The sequence below is a fragment of the Salvelinus alpinus genome, chromosome 23 (genome assembly GCF_045679555.1).
Source record: "Salvelinus alpinus chromosome 23, SLU_Salpinus.1, whole genome shotgun sequence".
In the NCBI taxonomy this organism is placed as follows: Eukaryota; Metazoa; Chordata; class Actinopteri; order Salmoniformes; family Salmonidae; genus Salvelinus; species Salvelinus alpinus.
Genome location: NC_092108.1, coordinates 30,061,973 through 30,088,621, shown reverse-complemented (window position 1 = coordinate 30,088,621; position 26,649 = coordinate 30,061,973). Strand labels below are relative to the sequence as shown.

At 40.9% G+C, this 26,649-nt stretch overlaps 2 protein-coding genes across 7 annotated transcripts in view; one reads left to right on the top strand and one right to left on the bottom strand.

Moving 5' to 3' along the window:
- Window positions 1-10,919: 10,919 nt before the first annotated feature.
- LOC139550775 (transmembrane protein 53-like) lies at window positions 10,920-12,651 on the bottom strand. Its single transcript, XM_071361914.1, has 3 exons — window positions 12,413-12,651; window positions 12,065-12,168; window positions 10,920-11,952 (listed from the first exon to the last, which is right to left on the bottom strand). Exons 1-3 carry the CDS (start codon window positions 12,465-12,467, stop codon window positions 11,257-11,259), a joined length of 855 nt encoding a protein of 284 aa, XP_071218015.1. The 5' UTR covers window positions 12,468-12,651; the 3' UTR covers window positions 10,920-11,256.
- A 771-nt stretch (window positions 12,652-13,422) lies between these two features.
- The window catches only part of LOC139550772 (dual specificity testis-specific protein kinase 2-like), a 39,067-nt gene continuing 25,840 nt past the window's right edge, over window positions 13,423-26,649 (top strand). The window contains exons 1-3 of one of the 6 annotated variants that reach the window (XM_071361908.1): window positions 13,442-13,569; window positions 19,952-20,044; window positions 21,854-22,158. In XM_071361908.1, coding sequence (XP_071218009.1) covers window positions 21,937-22,158 — 222 coding nt within the window. In that variant the 5' untranslated portion in view covers window positions 13,442-13,569; window positions 19,952-20,044; window positions 21,854-21,936. Of the gene's footprint in view, window positions 13,861-19,951; window positions 20,045-21,036; window positions 21,130-21,853; window positions 22,159-26,649 lie in introns of all 6 variants that reach the window. The other 5 variants (XM_071361906.1, XM_071361907.1, XM_071361910.1 and 2 more) reach the window with 5 other exon arrangements.

Below are 26,649 nucleotides of genomic sequence, written 5' to 3'. Positions count from 1 at the left end.
TAAGCTACAAACACAATTGCATTTTATTGACGGCAATTTGAATGCACAGAGATACCGTGACGAGATCCTGATGTCCATTGTCATGCCATTCATCCGCCGCCATCATGTTTCAGCATGATAATGCATGGCCCCATGTCGCAACGATCTGTACACAATTCCTGGAAGCTGGAAATATCACAGTTCTTCCATGGCCTGCATACTCACCAGACATGTCACCCATAGAGCATGATTGGGATGCTCTGCATCAATGTGTATGACAGCATGTTCCAGTTCCCGACAATATCCAGCAACTTCGCGCAGCCATTGAAGAGGAGTGGGACAAAATTCCACAAGCCACAATCAACAGCCTGAACAACTCTATGCGAAAGGAGATGTGTTGCGCTGCATGAGGCAAATGGTGATCCCAACAGATACGGACTGGTTTTCTGTTCCACGGCCCTACTTTTTTTATTAAGGTATCTGTGACCAACAGATGCATATCTGTATTCCCAGTCATGTGGAATCCATAGATTAGTGCCTAAAGAATGTATTTCAATTGACTGATTTCCTTGTATGAACTGTAAGTCAGTAAAATCTTAGAAATTGTTTCATGTTGCGTTTATATTTTTATTCAGTGTATTTATAGTAGTAGTCTTATGGCTTGGGGATAGAAGCTGTTCAGGAGCCTGTTGCCGGCAGACTTAATGCACCAGTATCGCTTACCGTGCGGAAGCAGAGAGAACCGTCTATGGCTTGGCTGGTTGGAGTCTTCAACTATTTCTTCCCGTGCTTTCCTTTCACACCGCCTGATATAGAGGTCCTGGATGGCCTAGGCCCCATTGATATACTGGGCTGTCTGCACCACCCTTTGTTGGATTTACTCTGTTAATCCAGCAACCAGTTTGATTGAACAGACCCTACCTCTTCCATTTTAAATAATGGAGGACCAGATGGGGCATTGACTTGATCAACCCCCCAAAACAACTTTAAATATTGAGATGCAGGCCTATGCCGGGGATCACATTCAGACACTTTGTGATTGAATATTGACCAGACCTGTAAGAGCAAGAACAAGTTCTGAAATACATTTGTATAAATGCACACTGGAATGTCCTGCGTTTCTAGTATAATTGGTTTGAATGCTATGTCCTAACATTGGAATAACCACGATTTGTTTTGCTGTAGTAATAAATAAAAGCAAACTAAAACAAAATAGGTGTATAAATGGGTTAATTAAAACTTCTTCAGGATCGGTGGGTCCCCTGTGGGACGGTTGAGCTAACGTAGGCTAATGCGATTAGCATGAGGTTGTAAGTAACAAGAACATTTCCCAGGACATAGACATATCTGATATTGGCAGAAAGCTTAAATTCTTGTAATCTAACTGCACGGTCCAATTTACAGTAGCTATTACAGTGAAATAATACCCTGCTATTGTTTGAGGAGAGTGCAGAGTTTTGAACATGAAAAGTTATTAATAAACAAATTAGGCACATTTGGGCAGACATTTGGAACAGAAATGCAAATGGTTCATTGGATCAGTCTGAAATGTTGCACATACACTGCTGCCATCTACTGGCCAAAATCTAAATTGCACCTGGGCTGGAATAATACATTATGGCCTTTCTCTTGCATTTCAAAGATGATGGTACAAAAAAAAAAAAAAATGTTTTTTTCTTTGTATTATCTTTCACCAGATCTAATGTGTTATATTCTCCTACATTCCTTTCACATTTCCACAAACTTCAAAGTGTTTCCTTCAAGTGGTATCAAGAATATGCATATCCTTACTTCAGGTCCTGAGCTACAGGCAGTTAGATTTGGGTATGTCATTTTAGGCGAAAATTGAAAAAAAGGGTCCGATCCTGTATCAAAAGTAAAAGTATAAATATTTTCAAATTCCTTATATTAAGCAAAACAGGTGGCACCATTTTCTTGTACACTGCTCAAAAAAATAAAGGGAACACTTAAACAACACAATGTAACTCCAAGTCAATCACACTTCTGTGAAATCAAACTGTCCACTTAGGAAGCAACACTGATTGACAATACATTTCACATGCTGTTGTGCAAATGGAATAGACAAAAGGTGGAAATTATAGGCAATTAGCAAGACACCACCAATAAAGGAGTGGTTCTGCAGGTGGTGACCACAGACCACGTCTCAGTTCCTATGCTTCCTGGCTGATGTTTTGGTCACTTTTGAATGCTGGAGGTGCTTTCACTCTAGTGGTAGCATGAGACGGAGTCTACAACCCACACAAGTGGCTCAGGCAGTGCAGCTCATCCAGGATGGCACATCAATGCGAGCTGTGGCAAGAAGGTTTGCTGTGTCTGTCAGCGTAGTGTCCAGAGCATGGAGGCGCTACCAGGAGACAGGCCAGTACATCAGGAGACGTGGAGGAGGCCGTAGGAGGGCAACAACCCAGCAGCAGGACCGCTACCATTTATGAGAGATTCTGGCGCGGTGCCTTAGACAGCTTTTCTTGTGGAAGAATGGTGGGGCATCCCTCCAAAAGAGGTCCAGACACTTGCAGAATCTATGCTAAAATGGATTGAAGCTGTTCTGGCTCGTGGTGCCCAACGCCCTATTAAGACACTTTATGTTGGTGTTTACTTTATATTTATTTCAACATTATAAAAAAACTACTCAGATTTGTATTTAATTTCACCTTTATTTATACAGTTAAGTCAATTATGAACAAATTCTTATTTAGAATGATGACCTGCCATGTTGATGTGAGCCTTGCTGTTAGAAAACCAGTGTCCGACTTTCGGCTGTCGCAGATGCACCTCCCCCTATTTCACTCCTCGACTTTCATCTACAGTCGGTTACTTTAGCCTTACCACTCAGACACGCCCAATATCTGCGGTGCTGCTCGTGGCAACGTCAACTTGCTGAATCCACCTGTAAATGATAAAGTCAATCTCAATGTGACCCGTCAGATTCAGAATCTTGAAAACACTATTAGAAAGAAAAGCTTGAAAACCCCTTTTCATATTGGCCCCCCAAAAAACTAAAACCTGACCTGACCTGGGGGGCTCTGATGTTCCGGAACGAAAAGATTATCACCTTTATAATAAAGTTTGCATGAATTAGCATCACTTTTGCGTACTGGCATAGAGCAGTAGAGTAGAGGTGTGCACACATGGGTAAAAAGGTTTGTAGCCTATGGTCCGGGTAAATTTGGGCTTTTTATAAATGCATTTCATGCAATTCTACATCCTTTTAGATGACTGGAGACTTTAGACGCATTTTTTGAAATACCTCACAAATGATGGAAATGACAGGCAATTGTACACTGACACACTGAGAATCTGTGAGCAATAAAAAATGTCTTGAATCCATTAATAGCCTAGACCTACAGTCGGTGTGTGTGGAGACACCTATTGTACAATATGAGGAGGAAATTATAGTGTAAAAAAGCTTCCCAGTTTCACTGACTCACCCAATGATGCGCAGCTCACTCACCTGCAACAGCTGATGCCCTTGTGTCAAAAAACCTCTGTCTTGTTTTACTATGGAAAACAATGCTGTTCACTCAATAGGCCTATTTGTTAATAACATATTTGGTAGCCTACAGGCAGATTCGTTTTCTCTTTTCAGCAGGAGCCATTTGCTTTTCAATCTGTGTTTTCCCGCGATTGTATTTGATATATTGGCCTGTTTTGGCTGCATGCTGTTTGTTCACTGACAGATTTGCCATGTGTGCCCAACTGTAAGCATGCCTTGTGATTGGGCTACACAGAATCGACAGCTAGGATATTTTTTTACAAGTTATTGATCCTCTGTGGCTAAATGATAGGCCTACTCCTGGTGTAGTCTTCTGAATTATTTACTTTATTTCTGAACAGACATATATGACTTTGGTAAATGTATTTACATTTTTCAGGGGTGCTGCGGCACCTCCAGCAATCTTCTCGCTGCTATGATTCTATTTAAGCAATAAGGCCCGAGGGGGTATGGTATATGGCCAATATACCACGGCTAAGGGCTGTTCTTATCCTGTGCCTGGACACAGCCTTTAGCCCTGGTATATTGGATAAATACCACAAACCCCCAAGGTGCCTTATTGCTATTATAAACTGGTTACCAATGTAATTAGAGCAGTAAAATGTAATATTTTGTCTTGCCCGTGGTATACATTCTGATATACCACGGCTGTCAGCCAATCAGCATTCAGGGCTCGAACCACCCAGTTTATAAAAGGAAATAAATTATGAAGTGAAATGCTGGAGAGATGAAAGTTGCAGGCTCATGTCTATCAGAGCAGAGCGAGAAAGGGGATGTCATTCTAGTTCTGTGAGAGATACAGGCGAGCACCTCTATCTCACCACCGCAATGGCCACGTGTTGGTCTATAGGCTACAATGTTGCGCAAACCATAAGCCCGGCCCGGCACAACTCAAATACATTTTTGGAATATCAGGCATCTGCCATAGTTCCTGCCCTTGGGATAGAAAGAACATTGCTTACTAACTTCAATCTTCTGCAGAGGCAATAAAGGCAGCAGTATCACTCCGTAGACAACAAAACAAGTGTATAACTCCTCTTCCAATGCAGTGCAGTTCTAATCATACCTTCTCTGCACATCTGCCATAGTTCCTGCCCTTGGAGTACCAATCTCTGCGTACATCTCCCACACACCAGGACCAGTATGTGAGCACCGCTCCAGATCAGAGTTCTAGAGCAACATCCAGCTTGGATTGCATGGGGTAGGCACTGATGTCTGACTCTGCTTCTCCCTCACAAAATCTTCTCCAAAGTAATAATATCTATTGAGGAAAGTGTTTTATAATATGTGGGTCGTTCCACCAATTGAGTACCTTTTTGGGTAGTGCAACTTGGATTTCACCAAATTTTAACATTCTGTCGTAAAGATTACATGGTAATCTTACAAGATCACAAGGTTACAATTTAATAAAAAAATATGTTTTCCCATCTCAAGAGGTTAAATAAGAAAAAGGGTTGACTAACAGGGTTGACTGTAAAGGGGGGAAAGGAAGCTTGTTGTGTGCAACAGGGAGGGGCAATCGAATGCAAATTTGAAATAAAAAAATGTCTAGTCTGTCTACCTATCGGTTAAAGGGTTGACGTGTTCTGCTCGACCCACTCAGTTTTCCACCAGAAAACACCAGAAAATGAACAAAGAGTAGAACCAGCTCACCTGCTTTCACACTAGAAGTTCAATGTTTATTTTGACAAAAAAATAAAAAAGCAATAGTTTCACCATATTAAAATGAGAGTTCAGTTCACGTAACAGTGTTGACCTTGTAATGAGGGACAGATGTAAATAAATCACATCAAATAAATTATCATCTTAACTGGGGTTAAGTGGGTTAAAATCTTCCAAGAAATCACAGAGGGTGCACTGAGGGACGTTAGCAAGTCTTTATTCATATATATAATCAGATGTATTGAATTTTACATGTGGTCTATATTACAGATAAAATCCGCAGTAGGGGAAATAGAGCCACTGTCAGTCCCACCGCCATTGTTATTGTTGACGAAGTGGGGGTGAGCGTCGTGCAACGTGGTGTTCTATCGCTCGTGCAATGATGTCTGAGGGTAGAAACTGTGTTTGTTGATGCAGTAACAACTTTGTTGTTGTTATATTGCAAAACGGACGAGGCAGTCTCACCATTAAGGATTCCAACTTCAAAGGAAACTTAATTTAATATAACAGGCTTTTAAAATTCAATATTGGTGCACATGACAGCCATGTGACAGTATTTACATATACGTGTGGAGATACTCAAAGGGTGTCCTAGCCTGTGGAATAGAGTGTGTGTATTGTGGGCGAATCTGCCTGACACTTGTCCTCTGTAGGCAGGTAACCAGTCTCTGAAGGAGGACTTGAACAGGGAGACTGCAAAGTCCAGGCACAGTGAGGGCAGTGAAAATAAGAGGAAGTAACAAGCTGTAAGTGTTAATATGTCAATATGTATTAACAGAAATGCTGAGAAATTGACTGGTGAAGCAAGAGTGGGCAGATTTACATCAAGGCTAACACAAGCAAAGATATTTAGCGCTTTGCCCGGCTCTCACCCAACCTAGGGCTCTATTCAATCCGTATCACGGAAATTCAGAGTTACAGAGATGTTGTGGTAGAATTGGGAATGGCTGTCGTAACTTCTCAAGGGTTATGTTATTGCTCTGTGTTAGACTGTGATGTTATGCATTTCATAGACTCCTGTTATCACTGCACCCTAACAAAATGCTATTGTGTTCTGGGACTGTTGCCTGTATAAAATAACTGTTGTGTAACAATATGATTATATTATCACCTCCCACTATATAAGGAACATGTAACCATTTACTGTTCAAGCTCCTTCTCTGACTGCGATCAGAGACGGATCTACCTGCCAGCTGCTCGTATGCATTAAAGATTTTTCTATTATACAATTAAACAGCCTCTGCCTTAATCTTGGGATCTAATTATCAACAACATTTGGTGTTGTAACACGGATGAGAGCGACTTGACTTTTTGACCCGTTTCACTCAGCTTGGACCCAGACATCCCTCTGGCCACAATTAAGAAGGTAAGAGGGACTGTTTGTTTTCCAGCCAAGCCTTAATGGTGAAAGATCTCTTGCCCTCCTCATCCACAAAATGTTAGGGTTCAATATTTTCCTATAATAATTAATCTGGCCAGTTAACATTGATCAATGGGAGCACAGGGGTGTCTCTAATAGTAAGGATTGGTTTTCCTACAATCACGTGAAAATACTGTTGGATCAGTATAAATACTGTTGGGTCAGTATAAATACTGTTGGGTCAGTATTTAAATAGGGATTGCTTTCTCTACACTTGCAGGTGAAGACTGTTAGTTCAGTGTAAATACTGTTAGTTCAGTGTAAAATATTGTTTGATCAGTATAAAATACGTTTGGATTTGTATTAAATACTGTTGGACACAGACACAGCAGGTGTTCAAACTGTAGAACCTAGTTTATAATTTGTTTTATTTAACCTTTATTTAACTAGGCAAGTCAGTTAAGAACAAATTCTTATTTACAATGACGACCTACCAAAAGGCAAAAGGCCTCCTGCTTGGACGGGGATTGGATTCTCTACACTTGTAGGTGAATACTGTTGTGTCAGTATGAATACTGTTGTGTCAGTATGGATACTGTTAGGTCAGTATGAATACTGTTGTATCAGTATGGATACTGTTAGGTCAGTATGAATACTGTTGTATCAGTATGAATACTGTTAGGTCAGTATGAATACTGTTGTATCAGTATGGATACTGTTAGGTCAGTATGAATACTGTTGTATCAGTATGGATACTGTTAGGTCAGTATGAATACTGTTGTATCAGTATGGATACTGTTAGGTCAGTATGAATACTGTTGTATCAGTATGAATACTGTTAGGTCAGTATGAATACTGTTAGGTCAGTATGAATACTGTTGTATCAGTGCATTCGGAAAGTATTTAGACCCTTTACTTTTTCCAAACGTTTTTACGTTACAGACTTATTATAAAACTGATTAAATGAAGGTTTTTCCTTATCAATCTACACACAATACACCATAATGACAAAGCAAAAACTGTTTTTTAGAAAAACAGAAATACCTAATTTACATAAGTATTCAGAGCCTTTGCTATGAGACTCGAAATTGAGCTCAGGTGCATCCTGTTTCCATTGATCATCCTTGAGATGTTTCTACAACTTTATTGGAGTCCACCTGTGGAAAATTCTATTGATTGGACATGATTTGGAAAGGCACACAGTAAAGCAAATCGTAGCCTACTATAGGAAACAAAATGCCACATCTGCAGTAACCAACTATTCCAGCCACTATCTTCCTATGAGCCAGTTTCTATTAATACAAGTCTAATGACGTATCCTCATAAAAATCTGTTAGTTTTAGCTAGACATTTTTTGTTGTTGCATAGACTGCATCTCAATCCACCGCATCCGCCTATCAAATCAAATCAAATGTTATTGATCACATACACATATTTAGCAGATATTATTGTGGGTGTAGTGAAATGCTTGTGTTCCAACAGTGCAGTAATATTTAACAATACACAACAATACAAACAAATCTAAAATTAAAAGAATGGAATTAAGAAATATATAAATATTAGGACAAGCAATGTCGGAGTGGCATTGACTAAAATAGAATACAGTTTATAAATCTGAGATGAGTAAAGCAGTATATAACATCATTAAAGTGCCTAGTATTCCATTATTAAAGTGGCATGTGATTCGATGTCTATCTATATACAGCAGCAGCCTCTAAGGTGCAGGGTTGAGTAACCAGGTGGTAGCCGGCTAGTGATGGCTATTGAACAGTCTGATGGGCTTGAGATATAAGCTGTTTTTCAGTCTCTCGGCCCCAGTTTTGATGTATCTATGTAGGCCTTCCGCATCTGCTGTAGAAGGTGGCCGAGCTACAGTGGTGTTTGTCAGACCATGAGACATCCCGAAAATCGGTCTTCTCATGAAAACATCTGTGAGCTTCAAAACGGTTTGGCCTACAAATGAATATGACCACTCTATGAAAGATGAGATTTTCATTAACAGATTTTCGCAGTTTTGCTACATCCCCCACAAGTGTCATGGGACTCCTCTGAAGGTAACCCTGAACTGGTAGAAAGAAAAAAAACGAATGGAAGTATGGAGGTAGTTTTGTGCCAACAAATAAAAGAGTGTTAAATATGTGTCCAAAAACACTTTAGAGCTTTCTTATATATCCTAGATATAGGACAGACACTTCAACGTCTTATTCCTTATGATACATTTTTTGACTGTCTGTTTTGCCATTCATGAATCCATCATTCAATGCGTTTCTATGGGCAATAGTAGTAAAGGCCAAAATCAAAGTCAAATAGAATGTTTTGGGACAGAAAACCTGCAGCTAGGGTAGGATTCTAGGCTAACCTGGGCTGGCTCCTCTCTTCCAAGATGGTCAGGAACAGTCAGAGGTGAAGGGGGCTGTGGATCCATTATCCTGGCAGCACTTGTTGAGGGGTGGGTAGGCTTAACACGTGGAGCTAGCTGCTGGGCTTGGCATCACTAGCCAGCTACCACCTGGTTACTCAACCCTGCACCTTAGAGGCTGCTGCCCTATATACATAGACATGGAATCACATGGGCTTGCTGCTGCTGCTCATCGCTTTCCTTCTCCTTTTGGCCTTGTTTGGGTACTTTGGCGAAGCCAATTTCTGATCGAGATTATTGAAGTAAGCATATTGTTAGCTTAGCACAATTACTGGAAGTCTCCCACAGTAGCCATCTCCTCTCAAAAACATGGAAATAGACATTCTAACTACTCCAAAGCTGGGTGGGGTGGTTAGTCATTTATAGTCTTACAAGGCTATACATAGTAATCTAGATTGTATATATTTGTTTATTTTACTGATAATCATAAGAAACAAGATTTTATCCAATTTGTCATTCACTGTGCCATTGGCATATAGACATCGCAACATTGTATCTGTTTCATTATGGCGTCTGTAAGCGCACCATTGAGACAGATGCAACGTTGCGATCTGCTGGCTACTGTACCAGGAGACTTCCAACAATTGTGCTAAGCTAATGATATGCTAACTCAAATAATCTCCAAACTGCACGCAGAGAAATAAAAATGGTATTCATGAGTTAATTTGACTCTGGGTAAGTAGAAAAACAACCTAAATCTCGCAGAATCCCAAATAGTGTTATTTGACGTGTGTCTTTTTTGACACGCAAAAGACACAAACGGCGTTCCATGAATTTGCTAGCTAACACAAGATGACTCCTGACCTTCTGCTTCAAAAAGTCCCGCGGTTGATGACGTTTCCCATTTCAACCAATCTATTGTCTCTATTTAAAAAACAAATTTTAATGTCAACTTAACCCCATTAGCATCAGCTGATTGATGCTAGAGACAAAACCATTTGAACCAAAATACTTAATCAAAGATTTTAGATTTCATTAGAATAAATCCCTCCATAAGGCAGACATATTCAGGTCATACAAGCTAAAGAAAATAAACATCCACAAAGAAGATAAAGAACACAGACCACACACACTCCTTTTCATGTTTGTGTATTTGGCACATCCTTGCTATTAAGGGACCAAGTATGAGTCTGTATTGTCACAACGTAGGCCAATAGTTTATCCACAAATCACCTCAGTAATTCATTTTTTCCTGTCTTTTGTAATATTGCTATTCAGACTTTCATTAATTGGGCACACCATCCAAATGGTTATTCATGTTTGCTCTTCATCTCTTAAAGTCAGGGAGGCAGTTAGGTTTAAATCAGATCAGCAGGAAGAGTCTGCATCTCTGGAAAACATTCCCAAAACAACCATTTGGCAATGTGAGCCATGCAGCCACCCAACTAACAAAAATAATCTAGTATGTACTCCAATAAGCTTTGTTCATCTGTGTCTGCAGATGTGTAAACTTTTCCCTTCTCCTTTGAGTGGATATAAATTATGTATGAAGTGCCAGGGTGAGCTTTCTGTGGAGACAAATGCCCATGACTCTCTCCAAAATGTCAAATTTGACATTCAGAATCATTCAATAATCATCTCTACCTGACCAACTTAGAGCACTGCTCTTCAAACTATCACTGATGTCTGGCGAGGCAAAGGCTGAGTTTAGACAAGGCCAAAGGTAGCCATGCACAATCTGCAGTGCTAGGTTGAGTGGAAGGGGTCCTTCCCCAATCGCAGCATCATACAGATCGTCACATCAGAAAGAATATTTTTTTAAATGACCTTTTGTGTGATGCAATATTTACAGTATAGTCAATAAGAATGCTGAACTGCTTTACTACATCTGTGAAATGTTATTGAATTGTAATCATGTGTTCAACCCTATAATTTCACAAGAAACCTAATTCATGTAATGGCCATTGCTAACTGTAATAGTTAATCTTCCAGAGTAATCTAAGGTTCCGGATTTTCAAACAAGTAGACCAAAAGAAATGCAAATGTTGACATAACGCTTCTTTAATTTATAGAAGGCACAATAGTTAAACACGTGTTTAGTAAGTACATACATTCTTAGTCAATCACATTCTTTTGAAATATCAACCACTGGATTAAAGATTCACAAATAGTACCAATCAAAATTCACAGCACTGGCACTTTGGTTATCACCTGTCTAATTTTGCTTAATTGTCTTCAACTCTTAAAACTTAAGCATTTGAAATAAGATGTTCAGTGGAGGTGCAGATTTCCAAGTACAGATTTATACATGTGTAACATTACAGTAGAATCACAAAAACATAAGTGCCATAGACTTTTGAGAAACATTAAAGTAGTGTGCTTTCAATGCTGGATCAAGTGTCGCTTTTTTATTTGCGCTGTTGAATCCTTCATGCAGTTGGTCAGGAAATCCAGGCATCTCTTGGAGTACTCCTCTGGAAAGTCACGGAAATGGCTCACGTGGGCAGGGGTTTTGAAGTCATAACTTTCCACAGACACCCCTTTCTCCTTTAGCGTCTTGACCATGAGCTCAACATCACTGTACCGAATCACTCGATCAGCTCTGGAGTACAGGTACAGCTGGGGCCAGGTAGGAGGGCGCTCCCGGATGGCATCATAGTGGTTCTTGTGGATGTACTTGGTTATGGGGTACAGAACGACCCTAAGCAGGAAAACAGTTACAGCAAACAGTGCCAAGAGCACACACCTCAACATCACATTGATTTTGGGTCCCAGAGTGGCTGTAAGAGCCCGTAATGCCCCCCTCACATTTCCACTGCCTGGGGCACTGTCCACCACAGTCCCAACTATACATAGGGTACTGAACTGTTTATGACTGTGCAAGAGCTCAACAATGTAGCGGTACAGCATGAATCCCCCGTTGCTGAACACGTGGAAAAATATAGGGCTGTTTTCCACCTCGTAATCATAGAGTATCTCAAGTAGTTTGTGGGCAGTATTACTCAGCTCCTTGTAGCCAAATGATTCAGAGACGAATACTGTCTTCAAGGGCGCAGTATAGCAAATAGTGACACAACCCTGGAACAAAGAGAGGGGGAAAGGTAAGTCACACATGAATAATGAAGTAGAATAATAATTTATTGAAATGACAGGAGACATTTACCACCACAATAATAGTTTTTACGCCAACCTGTTCGTTATAAATGGAGCTGTACTTGGCAAGATGTTTGTCTCTGCAACCAGCCCATCCCAGCAGTATGACAACTGGTTCCTTTGTTCCGTGCCAGTGTCTTTCTAAAAGGAGAGAAAAACAAATCAGTTATCTGTTAAGTAAACTAACTGCATAACCAGGAAAACAAATGTAGCTAGCTAGCAAGCAGTCTTTGAGTCAGTCCAATTCAGCTATAATTGAATTATAGACAAACCTGCCAGTGCCCACGTTAACGTTGTCTAAATAGCTCATGGGTCTGTCTGACAGCTAACGTTAGCTAGATTAGTGTTGTTAGCTAGCCTAAGCAAGGCTAGATAAAGTGCTCACCCGAGATCAATGCATCTGGAAATACAATGTTATAGTCCATGCCATCATCTTCCATTCTGTAGCCGATTATATTACAGATAGAACAATGAGCCCTTTTGCTATACGATTCATTTGGCTGATGCGCTGAACCTCAACGTTTTCGCAGGTTCGCTAGTCGCTACGGAAGTCAAGATTTGTTCGTTCATTGTTTCTGATTGGTTCGTTTTCCCTTCACTATACATTCAGTTCCATGTTCCTCCACGAGATGACGGCCAATGTCCATATTTGAGTTTTCAAGCTACAGTAGAAAACGAATCGAATATTTCACTCAGAATAACATGGGAGTTATTTGACAACATTATGCAATCTGTGGAATAACACTTTTGTAATTTATTTCGTTTGAACAAAATATATTTAGAGGTGTACCCTGTACCATATTATGTGATGAGTGTTGTGGTAGTGTGAAATGTGAAATAACTGTAGACTATTAGAGTCCATGCATAGTAGAGGGAAATTATTATTCACAGCTGGTGAAATGATTATATACGTTCAAACTACCATCAACATTCGAGTTAACACAGTCAAATATTGTACATTACACACACCCCAACAAAAACATTAGTGTGTCGCATTCTTGTCCCTGAATGGAAGCCTCAGCTGTCAATCTGGACGTGAAAAGGGGGATCGCAGTTTAGTGGGAGTGTTAAAGGCGGTACATGGTCAATCTGCTGTCTGCATTGACCGTGCAGCGTTACGGTGATATGACCATTCATACTTCTTGCGCTTCGCAGAGCAGCGCAGAGCTGTTGTGAAGGAAGTTGTCAAGAAAGTGAGTTTATGTTTATACAGGACCTCCCGTCTTCACCTACCGTCAACCAATCATGTCAATGCGGAGCCCTCCACATTGTTAAAAAATCTAAGAGGCGCACAGCGATGCGGCACAGAGCTCAATATGTGCCTCTGCGTGTCTCTGGGTGCTCCGCAAAATTGCGTCACACCATCCATATGGCCTCCGACCACATTTTCGGATCAAGCATAAATTGGCTCTTAGGGGAGCCAGTCAACACTGCGTAGCAGAGCTGTCAAACGACTGAGATGTCTTTAACCACTGCGATTGTGTTTTAATGAGAAAACAAATGCCACATAAGGTGTATTGCGAGTTCACATTTCGATTTGAGGTAAGCTATAATAAGTGTAGTTAGAGTAACTTCTCGTTTGTTAGCAAAGTGGAGTGGCTACCGTTAACTAGCTTCTCCTCATCTCTTGTTGACAAACTAAACTAACGTTAGCGAGACCAGCTAACTACAATCAAGTTAGCCAGCTTGCCGCTACTAGCTCGTGCATGGTGAGTAGACCGACTAGCCTGCAAACTATTGCAATGAGATGGAAGTAACTGAGTTTAGCTTGTCATTTCATCAAGTTGTTGTTGAAGAGTCCAACATCTCATCATCTTCATGACAAACGACAAGGTAAGAACTCTGGCTAGCTCTGCCAGCATGCGAAGTTTGCTAGCTAGGTAACGTTAACGTTAGCGGATGAAGCCTGCCACTCAGTATTTGTCCGTTTAGTAACTAACGTTAACGTGAGCTAGTTGGCCAGCTAGCTTAGCAGGCTAAAATAAGCTAACTAACGTTTTCACGGAAAGTGAACCGCGTGGGGTAAACAGACCAACATTTGTTGCAAGTAGTAGTTAGCTACCAGTAACAACAAAGTTACTTAATTAAATTGTCCATTGACTATTTCACAACAGAATAGAAACCTAAATAAATGTTCTACCCTCAAACACTCTCTGATCATCCCTCTTTTTCATGGGGATTCTTGATCTTGCGTTTCATCATAACCAGATGACCCTCCAGTTGGCGATTTAACAATAAACATATTTTATTGTAGCACATTTGAACAGCTGGATAGAGCACAAATACTTGGTGTCAGGCGACCACAGGAATGTCCAGGGCTTGACATTCAGGTAAAGATGCCAATGGCACACCGGACAAGTGCCAACCGAAAGCTACTGGCCCAAATAAGATTTACAAAAGACTGTCCCAGGTCAGGATCTGTCAGGGAAGCAAATGATGCGCGCATAATTTCAATTGCAGGTTATTTTCTTTCATTTGGGCTGAGCAAGTATACACATTCAAGGTCTTTCAAATACTTTTTCATGCACTTAATTGTCATTTTCATGGAACTACATTTTATATCTAATTGTTGTAATAGCCAATATAAAAAAACATCTGCATTAACACTTAGAGAATAATGCCTGTTTTACCGCAACAGACTAGCGCAACATCCGAAACAAATGAAAGCTGCTGCATCTCACAAACATTTATCAGAAATTAAATCGCAGAATAATTATTTTGAGCAGTAGAACTTCTAAATCAGCTACCATAACTTCAAGGGCTTTAAGGACCAAATATCCTTGAGGAAATGTCAAGTTAGGCTATTCCATGATGAGTGAATTGCGCATAGCAAATATTCAACCATCAACTAAGACTGAACTTTTTATAGCTGGTTTGCATACCCATTCTTGATTATTGCCTTAGCATTTACTAGTATATATCATAACTTGGAACATCTTTCCTACCGCTATTGGTGTCCTATCGAGTTGCTGCAATCTCAAATTAGGCTATATTTGTGCGGCGCGCGTGTGATAAATCATCGACATGACTAACTAACAGCTTCAGGAATTAATCTTTTTTTTTTACCAGTTTATGTAGCCTAGATTTATTTTATTTTTATTTTTTTAAATAGCATTATTACAATATTTTGTCCAAGCAGGCCACTGACAGGGATGAGCAACTGGCCAGGAGGGTTTTCAAAACCTCCCGGGCAAGTCAAGCCCTGATGTCCCATGGGCATTTCCATTGAAAAGGACCCATGAGTGCAAACGTGACGTTCATCGGACCATATATCAAATTGAGTGTCAAATGGAAGCTTAGTCTATATTTCTGGGAAATGAAGGCTTTGATTTCTGGATTAACAGATGAAAAAGGGGTCTTAGCAAGAATCTACCAGAAAGAGTCTGAAAAGGTATTAATCAAAACACAATGTTGACATAGTCCCTGCCAACTAATATCAACACTTCCAATACATTTGCAAAGTATTCAGACCCCTTCCCCTTTTCTGCATTTTATTACATTACAGCCTTACTGTAAAATGAATAAAAAATATAATACTAATCAATCTACACACAATACCCCAAAATGACAAAGCGAAAACAGGGTTTTAGAAATGTTTATCTTATTTAAATAAGTATTCAGACCCTTTGATATGAGACTCGAAATTGAGCTCAGGCCCATCCTGTTTCCATTGATAATCATTGAGATGTTTCTACAACTTGATTGGAGTCCACCTGTGGTAAATTCAATTGATTGGACGTGCTTTGGAATGACACACACTTGTCTATATAAGGTCCAAGCCATGAGGTCAAAGGAAAAGTCCGTAAAGCTCCAAGACAGGATTGTTTCGAGGCACAGATCTGGGGAAGGGTACCAAAACATTTCTGCAGCATTTGAAGGTCCCCAAGAACACAGTGGTCTCCATCATTCTTAAATGGAAGAAGTTTGGAACCACCAAGACTCTTCCTAGAGCTTGCCGCCTGACCAAGCTGAGCAATCGGGGGAGAGGTGACCAACAACCTGATTGTCACTCTGACAGAGCTCTAGAGTTCCTCTGTGGAGATGGGTGAACTTTCCAGAAGGACAACCATCTCTGCAGCACTACGCCAATCAGTCATTTATGGTAGAGTGGCTGGACAGAAGCCACTCCTCAGTAAAAGGCACATTACAGCCCACTTGGATCTTTGGTCTGATGAAACCAAGATTGAACTATTTGGCCTGAATGCCAAGCGTCATGTCTGGAGACAACCTGGCACTATCCTTACCGTGAAGCATGGTGGTGGCAGCATCCTGCTATGGGGATGTTTTTCAGCGGCATGGACTGGGAGACTAGTCAGGATCGAGGGAAAGATGAACTGAGCAAAGTACAGAGAGATCCTTGAAGAAAACCTGTTCAGGACCTCAGATTGGGGCAAAGGTTCTCCTTCCAACGGGACAATGACCCTAAGCACAAAGCCAAGACAACGCACAAGTGGGTTGAGGACAAGTCTCAATGTCTTTGTGGCCGGACTTGAACCTGATCGAACATCTCTGGAGAGACCTGAAAATAGCTGTGCAGTGAGGCTCCCCATCCAACCTGACAGAGCTTGAGAATCTGCAGAGAAGAATGTGAGAAACTCCCCAAATATACAGGTGTGCCAAGCTTGTCGCGTCATACCCAAGAAAACTGTAATCGCTGCCAAAGGTGCTTCAACAAAGTACTGAGTAAAGGCTCTGAATACTTATGTAAATGTGATATTAGTGTCTTTTTCTTGTTTTTATTTTACAAATGTGCAAAATATTCTAAACCTGTTTTTGCTTTGTCATTATAGGGTATTGTGTGTAGATTGAGGATGTTTTTAAAAAATGTTTTGAATGAAGCTGTAACGTAACAAAATGTGGAAGAAGTTGAGGGGTCTGAATAGGAGAAATTGTTTACCTTCTGTAAGTTAAAAAAATATATATATATTGTCTTGTGCCTTATAATTCCATTACCAAAAGCACACACATCTTTAAGATCTTTAATAATTTTTCTCCCTGATGTGGAGGGAGGATAATAAATGTTCATAGAAGTAATAAGTAATGGTAGACCTGACAATTTAGTTATAGTGATTTTACTGATATCAATTTTGTTTATAAGTTAAGTGATTTTAAAACAAATTGGTAACAGAATTACCAAAACATCAGTAACGGAATTACTGCAACTGAATTGGCTACAATGGGAAATCAGTCACAAACCACAGTTGGGTCACCTGCTACTGTCCTCCCTTCCACTGGCATACTGTGATGTTCAGCTCATTACTGTTTTCTTTGTCTTTCTATTGTCTGGTGGTCAAACTAAGATTCACTGCACACAGTCGGAGTCTGGACAACCCCTCCCTCTACCTCTCTCTTTCCAGTTAATGTCAACTCTCACAACTCTTACTGACACCTACCCATGAGCCCCCTCTCTTTCCATTTACTGTAACCAGCATCCTCACCCACTGAGAACCGGACGTCCATGGATGTTAAAATGTAGTTGAAATTTGTTCGGTCCACCCTGGCCTTGACGTTAGCGTCCACAGACGGACCGGACTGGACCAAATCTGAACCTATTATAGAAGTATGTTTGGATAGCACAGTAGAGTACAGTCAGTAAAGCAGAGTACAGTACAATGCAGTAGTAGAGTGCAGTATATTGTACTGAAATATACTGTACTGACCTCTGCTTTGCTGTATTGTACTGCACTGTACTCTACTGTGATGTCCAAACTTGTGAAACATGAGGAGAATGACATTCATATCCATAATTATGCATATCTGTGTAGTATAGATCAGGTAAACATGATGTAATTCTGTTACCGGGTGTAAATCCACTTCACTTACTGTAGTTCAATAACCAAAATATATATATATTTTTTAAACTCAAGGTGCCATGTCATAGCTGGCATCCCATTCTTTCTGCAGACGTACACTACATGGCCAAAAGTATGTGGACACCTGCTCGTCGATTATCTCATTCCAAAATCCTGGGTTTTAATATGGAGTTGGTCCCCCCCCTTTTGCTACTATTACAGCCTCCACTCTTCTGGGAAGGATTTCCACTAGATGTTGGAACTTTGCAGTGTGGACTTGCTTCCATTAAGCCACAAGCATTAGTGAGGTCAGGCACTGATGTTGGGTGATTAGGTCTGGCTCACAGTTGGTGTACCAATTCATCCTGAAGGTGTTTGATGGTTTTGAGGTCAGGGCTTTGTGCGACGGGTGGTTGAAATAGCCGAATCCACTCATTTGAATGGGGTGTCCACATACCTTTGGTGATGTAGCGTATTTTAATCTTAATTCGTAGCAAATGTAAGCGTTTTTGGAAAATGTGGTTGTGTAAAAGCAATAGGGTCCAGCTGCGACCTCGTCTCTCAGGGCAGTCATCCACAGGGTCTCTATGCTTCCACCTACTGATATGTCATCGCTCAGTGCATCTCAAGAAAAGTGGGGGTGTCGAATGGAACCATATAAGGAGAACTGGGTTTTTCAAAAAGTCTTAACAGCAGGAGTGCTGGAATTCCATTATTACTAGAACCACCATGACTTGATATTTCAATGATTGTTATTTCAAATATTCAATAATAACTTACATTTTTTTAAATGATTTAAGGTAGCTAACGTTAGCTAACATTTACAATATACTTAACCTTACATACATTGCTACCGGTAGGTAACGTTCAAAGACACAGCTCACAGTGAGTGAATAGACATATATTTTTTTTGCTTAACTGAAATTTCTTACTGTCAACTCTGCAGGCCATGACTGACATCCAATAACCCAAACAATGTCTTGAGTGGTACCTTTTCAAAACCCTCACTTCTCCATATGATTCCTTTCGACTCCCCCACTTTTCCTGAGAGATGCATTGAGCGATGACATCTCAGTAGGTGACATCATAGAGACCCTGAGTGATGACTGCTCTGAGAGGTTGCAGCTGCACCCTTCTCAATAAAAGGTGTTACTGTAATGTTGTTACCAAAGTTTGTATCTGCAAAGTTCTAGTGTTATCACGATACCAGTCTTGCGATAATAAATGCCATTTAGCAGACACTTTCATCCAATCATGCGTGCATACATGTTACATATGGGTGGTCCCGGGAATCAAACCCACTATCCTGTCGTTACAAGCGCCATGCTCCACCAACTGAGTTACAAAGGACCACTGCGATACCAGATTTTCCGCTTCGTGTTTTGCTTCCTTTCTTCCTAGTATTGTGATACTGGTATTGTGACCACACTACACCGTTCATCCACAAAATTAGGTTTCGTGTATATTTCTTTCAGTGGACATCATTATGTAGTCCTTGTGCATGGAGTTGTATGATTTGTTAAACTTTGAAATTAATGGGGTTTTTTTGGCATACATTTTAAATTGAAAAACTGATTCAAAGTTTAAATCCGTTACCGTGGAATTGCCCCCATCTGTAATTTTGTCATTAGTGCCCCACTGTAAAATTCCTCTACTTCCTCCAGTTCATTATCATTGAGACTGATTTATCACTTTGGAAAAATGCATTATGTCCACAAGCCTACAGTGCCTTCACAAAGTATTCATACCCCTTGACTTATTCCACAATGTGTTACAGCTTGAATTCAAAATGGATTCAATTGAGAAAAGAAAATCTCACCCATCTACACTCAATACCCCATAATGACAAAGTGAAAATGTCTTTAGACATTTTTGCAAATGTATTGAAAATTAAATACAGAAATCTAATTTACGTAAGTATTCACACCCCTGAATCAATTCTTTGTAGAAGCACCTTTGGCAGCGATTACAACTGTTAGTCTTTCTGGGTAAGTCTCTAAGACCTTCCACACCTGGATTGTGCATCATTTGCCTTATTCTGAACAGGATTCCTTCTTTTCACTCCGTCAATTAGGTAAGTATTGTGGAGTAACTACAACGTTGTTGATCCATCCTGTTTTCTCCTTTCACAGCCACTGAACTCTGTAACTGTTCCATCATTGGCCTCATGGTAAAATCCCTGAGCGGTTTCCTTTCCCCATGCTCAAAGGGATATTCAATGTCAGGTAATTTTTTTTTTTACCCATCTACCAATAGGTGCCCTTCTTTGCGAGGCATTGGAACATCTCCTTGGTCTTTGTGGTTGAATCTGTGTTTTGAAATTCACTGCTCGACTGAGGGACCTCACAGATAGATAATTGTATGTGGGGTACAGCGATGAGGTAGTCATTCAAAAATCATGTTATACACTTATGTGACTTGTTATGCACATTTTTACTCCTGAACTTATTTAGGCTTACCATAACAAAGGGGTTGAATACTTATTGACTCAAGACATTTCAGATTTTCATTTTACTTTTTTTTTTCAAAAAATTTTTTTATAATTCCGCTTTGACATTATGGGGTATTGTGTATAGGCCTGTGACAAATCTAAATGTCATCCATTTCAAATTCAAGCTGTAACACAGCAAAATGTGCAAAAAGTCCAGGGGTGTGGATACGTTCTGAAGGCACTGTAGTTGTTTTCTCACCAGCTACAAAATGTAGGTTGCTGCTGAGATGCTAGGGAGGGAGTGAGGGAAGTAAGGGTTCAGACTGGAGAAGTCATGAATTCAGTATCTGCATTATTGCTGTGGGAGGATGGATATGACACTTAAGTGTTTCTGCTTTGAATGAAGGGACATTTTATAATTTGTGACATTTATGACTTGTTCTTGTGAACCCAGACGACTAGGCCTAGCAGCAATTGAAATTAAAAACAGCCCTCATATGTTATACATTCTTTCTGCTTCTGAAAAGCAGATTTACTAAAATAGCAACTTTAAACATTCTTGGCAGACCGAGTCTGATCATTGTCATACACTTGCAAAATGGCAAAAAATGCCTTTAGTAATGGAGGAGGATAACATCCTTTTAAGGGTACGGCTGTAGCAGCAAAAAGATCCCAGAACTAGTCCAGTAACTTTGGATGATTTGATTTCAGTTGTTTTCATTTGGGATTGGATGGGGGATGGGAATCACACAAGGTTGAATTAAGAATAGCATTCTTCTCCCACAGTTTTTAATAGCTTCTCTCTAGTCTCTAACTCAAGGAAAGGGGAGGACAGCAGAATAATCCAGAGACATCGCCTACTTACAACCAGCCCATCGAGTAAGCTCAATAGACCTGTGCATGCTGGGGAAATCGGGGGTCCTTAACAAATGCTGGATGCTTCAAAGTACTAGTGCCATGTGAAAGGTCATCCTCGCCCTCACTCAGTCATCATTAAATCAAAGGACTGCTTCCTATGGTCATTACTATGGGGTTATTATGTCTCCTTGTGTTCCTGTACATGCTCCCTTGTTCGTTTTGGATCCCAGTCTTGGACTTAGGCTTTATCTTGGCTTAATCTCATATAATTGGACAATCCATCCCTATTAGAGCCATTATTTGTAGGCTTGTCAGACCAGAGGCGGGTTAGGACCCCTGTCATGTGTGTCTAAGTAGATTGATCTTGTGTGAAGTAATGCTTTTGTCTTAGTATTTGAAAAAAGTTGGAGGAAATGTCAGAGGAATGTAATAAAATAGATGAGGCTTATTATCCCCCTCATGATAACACAACTGTGTTCTGTTTAAATGAGCAGAATGGGGATAAAAAAAACACACACACTGATTTTATTATACTTCAGGGGTGCATAAAACGCCATATTTTCCATACAGATACTAGCTGAAACATCAGTGTTTTCTGGCTTGTTATTTGTGTTCTGTGAACCATAAGCTTGTACTGTACATTCTAAACTACAGGAAAGTACAAATATTATTAGCTGGCACCAAAACACACAATTTTTTTCAGTCTGCCTGCTGAGAATGGATTTTGGTGTTTCCTTCCTCTTAGGGCTGTAAAGGGTTGCCAAGCAGTTATCGAAAATGTGAAACCTTCATGGAGAAGTCCCCCACAGAGTTACCAGTGAAGAGACAATGATGGATCGGAACAAGCGCAACTCCATTGCCGGCTTCCCCTCCATGAGGCCAGACCGTCTTGATGACCTGGATGGTGGAGGGGAGTGGGCCCCGTCTCAGGTGGGAAGAGTGTGCCCCTCGTCGTACCGCGCCCTCATCAGTGCCTTCTCCTGCCTGACGCGCCTTGATGACTTCATCTGCGAGTGGATTGGCTCCGGCTTCTTCTCAGAGGTCTACAAGGTGGGTTTATGTTATGATTGACCTGAAATGCAAGAGTTTTATGGTAGGTAGGTGGTACTGGTAGGTAAATAGTAGATTGTGTGAGGACTTTTATTTATTTCACCTTTATTTAACCAGGTAGGCAAGTTGAGAACAAGTTCTAATTTACAATTGTGACCTGGCCAAGATAAAGCAAAGCAGTTCAACACACAACAGTTACACATGGAGTAAAACAAACATACAGTCAATAATACAGTAGAAAAATAAGTCTATATACAATGTGAGCAAATGAGGTGAGATAAGGGAGGTAAAGGCAAAAAAAAAGGCCATGGTGGCGAAGTAAATACAATATAGCAAGTAAAACACTGGAATGGTAGATTTGCAGTGGAAGAATGTGCAAAGTAGAGAGAAATAATGGGGTGCAAAATAAATAAATACAGTAGGGGGGAGGTAGTTTGGGCTAAATTATAGATGGGCTATGTGCAGTAATCTGTGAGCTGCTCTGACAGCTGGTGCTTAAAGCTAGTGAGGGAGATAAGTGTTTCCAGTTTCAGAGATTTTTGTAGTTCATTCCAGTCATTGGCAGCAGAGAACTGGAAGGAGAGGCGGCCAAAGGAAGAATTGGTTTTGGGGGTGACCAGAGAGATATACCTGCTGGAGCGCGTGCTACAGGTGGGTGCTGCTATGGTGACCAGCGAGCTGAGATAAGGGGGGACTTTACCTAGCAGGGTCTTGTAGATGACCTGGAGCCAGTGGGTTTGGCGACGAGTATGAAGCGAGGGCCAGGCAATGAGAGCGTACAGGTCGCAGTGGTGGGTAGTATATGGGGCTTTGGTGACTAAACGGATGGCACTGTGATAGACTGCATCCAATTTCTTGAGTAGGGTATTGGAGGCTATTTTGTAAATGACATCGACGAAGTCGAGGACCGGTAGGATGGTCAGTTTTACAAGGGTATTGTTTGGCAGCATGAGTGAAGGATGCTTTGTTGCGAAATAGGAAGCCAATTCTAGATTTAACTTTGGATTGGAGATGTTTTATGTGAGTCTGGAAGGAGAGTTTACAGTCTAACCATACACCTAGGTATTTGTAGTTGTCCACATATTGTAAGTCAGAACCGTCCAGAGTAGTGATGTTGGACGGGCGGGCAGGTGCAGGCAGCGATCGGTTGAAGAGCATGCATTTAGTTTTACTTTTATTTAAGAGCAATTGGAGGCCACAGAAGGAGAGCTGTATGGCATTAAAGCTCGTCTGGAGGGTTGTTAACAGTGTATACAAAATGGTGTCGTCTGCGTAGAGGTGGATCAGAGACTCACCAGCAGCAAGAGCGACATCATTGATGTATACAGAGAAGAGAGTCAGTCCAAGAATTGAACCCTGTGGCACCCCCATAGAGACTGCCAGAGGCCCGGACAACAGGCCCTCCGATTTGACACACTGAACTCGATCAGAGAAGTAGGTGGTGAACCAGGCGAGGCAATCATTTGAGAAACCAAGGCTATTGAGTCTGCCGATGTGGTGATTGACAGAGTCGAAAGCCTTGGCCAGGTCAATTAATACGGCTGCACAGTATTGTTTCTTATCGATATCGTTTAGGACCTTGAGCGTGGCTGAGGTGCACCCATGACCAGCTCTGAAACCAGATTGCATAGCGGAGAAGGTATGGTGGGTTTCTAGCTTCCCTGAAAAGTTGCATATCACGGGGGCTGTTCGATGCTAATGCAGAACGCCATAGGATGTTTTTGTGTTGGTTAAGGGCAGTTAGGTCTGGAGAGAACCAAGGGCTATATCTGTTCCTGGTTCTAAATTTCTTGAATGGGGCATGCTCATTTAAGATGATGAGGAAGGCATTTAAAAAAATAAATAACCAGGCATCCTCTACTGACAGGACGAGATCAATATCCTTCCAGGATACCCCGGCCAGGTTGATTAGAAAGGCCTGCTCGCTGAAGTGTTTCAGGGAGCGTTTGACAGTGATGAGTGGAGGTCGTTTGACCGCTGACCCATTACGGATGCAGGCAATGAGGCAGTGATCGCTGAGATCTTGGTTGAAAACAGCAGAGGTGTATTTAGAGGGCAAGTTGGTTAACCTGTTATGGCTGCAGCCCGACACCGGTACACCTATGACAACATCCAGCTCAAGTGCAGGGCGCGAAATTCAAAATCTATTTTTTTTTTAATATTTAACTTTCACACATTAACAAGTCCAATACAGCATATGAAAGGTACACATCTTCTGAATCAAGCCAACATGTCCGATTTTTAAAATGTTTTACAGGGAAGACAAAATATGTAAATCTATTAGCTAACCACGTTAGCAAAAGACACCACTTTTTTTACTCCATCAGTTTTTTACTCCATCAGTAGCTATCACAAATTCGACCAAATAAAGATATATATATAGCCACTAACCAAGAAACAACTTCATAAGATGACAGTCTGATAACATATTTATTGTATAGCATATGTTTTTTTAGAAAAATTTGCATATTTCAGGTATAAATCATAAATTACATTTCAGCTACAATCAGAAATTGCACCGAAAGCAGCCATAACATTTACAGACACCAACGTCAAATACCTAATTACTCATCATAAAACATTTCTGAAAAATACATACTGTGCAGCAATTGAAAGACAGGCATCTTGTGATTCCAGACAATATTTCCGATTTATTAAATGTTTTACAGCGAAAACAAAATTTAGCGCTATATTAGCATAGCCACAATAGCCAGACACACTTGGGCGCCCACGACCAGTTCACATGCACGACAGATATATGAAATAACATTATAAATTGGGTCTTACTTTTGCTGATCTTTCATCAGAATGTTGATCAAGGTGTCCTTTGTCCAGATGAGTCGTTGTTTGGATTCAGAATGGCAACTTTCCCTCTTCATTTAGCATGGGTACTAGTCGAGTGGCACGGATCTCTCCAAAGTAAAAAAAGTCAGAGAACGGAACACGGCAAAACTCCCGAAAAAATTCTAATAATCTGATTAAAACATACATTACGATGATATGGTCACATTTATCAAATAAAAACCGAGCCGGAGATAGTTGTCGTCCGAAACGGCAGCAAAACAGAACGCAATCTCACTTCCAAGTCGCGCGCTTCAGAGTTCCGGAAGTGGACGGTCACGTCAAAGAAATAGCTTTTATTCCACCTCAGAACAAGATGAACACAAAATTTCTTCTCTCACATCCTCTTGACACCCAGAGGAAGGCGTATGAAGTGTACGTAGGGTCCTACGTATCATGACCATGTATAGGCAGAACGTTGAAGAGAGCAATAGATTTCTGACATTCTACTTCCTGGTCAGGGAAAGTGCTGCCAAATGACTTCTGTTCCACTCAGAGAAAAGATTCAAACGGTTTTAGAAACTAGAGATTGTTTTCTATCCAATAGTAATAATAATATGCATATTGTACGAGCAAGAATTGAGTACGAGGCCGTTTGAAATGGGCACCTTTTATCTGGCTACTCAATACTTTCCCTGCAGCCATTTAAGATGATATCTATGAGGGTGCCTGTGTTTACGGCTTTGGGGTGGTACCTGGTAGGTTCATTGATAATTTGTGACATTGAGGGCATCAAGCTTAGATTGTAGGATGGCTGGGGTGTTAAGCATGTTCCAGTTTAGGTCGCCTAGCAGCACGAGCTCTGAAGATAGATGGGGGGCAATCAGTTCACATATGGTGTCCAGAGCACAGCTGGGGGCAGAGGGTGGTCTATAGCAGGCGGCAACGGTGAGAGACTTGTTGTTAGAGGTGGATTTTTAAAAGTAGAGGTTCAATTTGCTTGGGTACAGACCTGGATAGTAGGACAGAACTCTGCAGGCTATCTTTGCAGTAGACTGCAACACCGCCCCCTTTGGCCGTTCTATCTTGTCTGAAAATGTTGTAGTTAGGAATGGAGATTTCAGAAATCGGTGGTCTTTGGTGAAATTTGGTGGTCTTCCTAAGCCAGGATTCAGACACGGCTAGAACATCCGGGTTGGCAGTGTGCTAAAGCAGTGAATAAAACAAACTTAGGGAGGAGGCTTCTAATGTTAACATGCATGAAACCAAGGCTATTACGGTTACAGAAGTCATCAAAAGAGAGCGCCTGGGGAATAGGAGTGGAGCTAGGCACTGCAGGGCCTGGATTCACCTCCACATCACCAGAGGAGGAGTAGGATAAGGGTACGGCTAAAAGCTATGAGAATTGGTCGTCTAGAACGTCTGGAACCGAGAGTAAAAGGAGGTTTCTGGGGGCGATTAAAATAGCTTCAAGGTATAATGTACAGACAAAGGTATGGTAGGATGTGAATATAGTGGAGGTTAACCTAGGTATTGAGTGATGATGAGAGAGATATTGTCTCTAGAAACATCATTGAAACCAGGTGATGTCATCGCATGTGTTGGTGGTGGAACTGAAAGGTTGGATAAGGTATAATGAGCAGGGCTAGAGGCTCTACAGTGAAATAAGCCAATAAACACTAACCAGAACAGCAATGGACAAGGCATATT

Excerpts from the sequence above, each read along its gene's own strand:
- LOC139550775 (XM_071361914.1), bottom strand. The coding sequence starts at position 12,467 with ATGGAAGATGATGGCATGGACTATAACATTGTATTTCCAGATGCATTG. Across the intron at positions 12,169-12,412 it reads TCCAGATGCATTGATCTCGG|AAAGACACTGGCACGGAACA; the intron begins GTGAGCACTTTA and ends CTCTCCTTTTAG. Across the intron at positions 11,953-12,064 it reads GCTCCATTTATAACGAACAG|GGTTGTGTCACTATTTGCTA; the intron begins GTTGGCGTAAAA and ends TCTTTGTTCCAG.